General features: G+C 59.0%; 1 protein-coding gene across 1 annotated transcript in view; it reads left to right on the forward strand.

Moving 5' to 3' along the window:
• Positions 1 to 1,068: 1,068 nt before the first annotated feature.
• The window catches only part of Plxna3 (plexin A3), a 14,091-nt gene continuing 13,814 nt past the window's right edge, over positions 1,069 to 1,345 (forward strand). Inside the window, exon 1 of the mRNA XM_005414203.2 lies at positions 1,069 to 1,265. Coding sequence (XP_005414260.1) covers positions 1,263 to 1,265 — 3 coding nt within the window. The 5' untranslated portion in view covers positions 1,069 to 1,262. The remainder of the gene's footprint in view (positions 1,266 to 1,345) is intronic.

Consider the following 1,345-nt stretch of genomic DNA (forward strand, 5'->3'; position numbering starts at 1 on the left):
TGCGTGAAGAAGACCTGCGTGTGTGCACAGACAGTCTGGCTGTCTTCAGGGGGCTGACCCTCTGGTTGCTGGCTTGGGCAGCTCAGGAGTGACAGGGCACCGCCCCTTGTGGGGTGCCGACCTGTGGTGAGAAGTATGGGAGCGTGGCCAAAACGCTGACCATGCGAGGAATCGTGGCTCGGGACATAAGCCCCACCTCTCACTGGGAAACGACTTAGCAGATGCCTTGACCAGGCATTGCAATAGTTGACCGCTAGGAATAGTGACTGACCAGAAAATTGACTGCTGCATATGGGATGTTGTTAGAAATAGAGTCTGACCAGGGGCAAGGATCACAGACTTAGCCCTCCAGGTTGAAGCTCTTGATCAGCCTACAGCCCAGGCCTTGAATGTTACGTGCCAGATTTTGATGTTGCTTATGGACAAATGAAAAAAAGTGTTTTTGCCTAGTGTGTTGGCGCACGTCTGTAATCCCAGCACTTCGGAGGCTGAGACAGGAGGGTCATTGTGAGTTCGAGACCGGTCTGGGCTACAAAGTGAGCTCAAGGCCAGCCTGAACTGCACAGCGAGACCGTCTCAAAAAGACTAAATAAAGCAAGCAAGCAAGCAAGCAAGCTCCTTGAAAAGAAAGCAGGGGGATAAAGCTCAAGACCAGCCTGAACTGCATAGCGAGAGCCTGTCTCAAAAAGACTAAATAAATAAAGAACGAAAGCAAGCAAGCAAGCAAGCAAGCAAGCAAGCAAGCAAACTGCTTGAAAAGAAAGCAGGGGCATAAAAGAAGACGCAGAGTTCTGAGGACTGCTAGGGGAAGTAGGCTGGTGCAAATGGCCTGAAATCCTTGAGTCAAATGCTTGCACGCTGCGTTACTGACCATCAGGGCATTTCCGTGTGGGACGGCGGAGTCCACTAGGTATGCACCTCCCCGACCTGGACCAGCGAGCAGGCCGGCAGGTGGGCACCCCCCAGGCGCGCTCAGAGCGCCGGGCTGGGCAGGGCGGGCGCGTGCCTCGGGACGAGGGGGTGTGGCAGTGGCGCGCGCCGGTTCCGAGGTTGCTCTAGGCCGGCGGCGGGGAGCTGGGATGGGAATCCGCGGACGCAGCCATTGAGCGAGGGAGGTCGGCCATCGGGCCGGGTTCCCCACAGCGCTCGGGACGCTGGGTTGTGCACTGGGGCTCTGGGCCCCGAAGAGGAGCGTCCTCCCACTCCTGCGCCTTGCTTCTCTGTGCCCCGGGGACCCTGCCTGGGCGCCCCCCGCCGGCGCGATGGTACGGTCCAGGTTTAAAAGGCCCGGAGGCCGCGAGCCAGCCCAGTGTGTGGGCGGTGGCGGCGGCGGCGCGCGCGCTGG

Source organism: Chinchilla lanigera, unplaced genomic scaffold, assembly GCF_000276665.1.
Source record: "Chinchilla lanigera isolate Chin_1 unplaced genomic scaffold, ChiLan1.0 scaffold00179, whole genome shotgun sequence".
Lineage (NCBI taxonomy): Eukaryota > Metazoa > Chordata > Mammalia > Rodentia > Chinchillidae > Chinchilla > Chinchilla lanigera.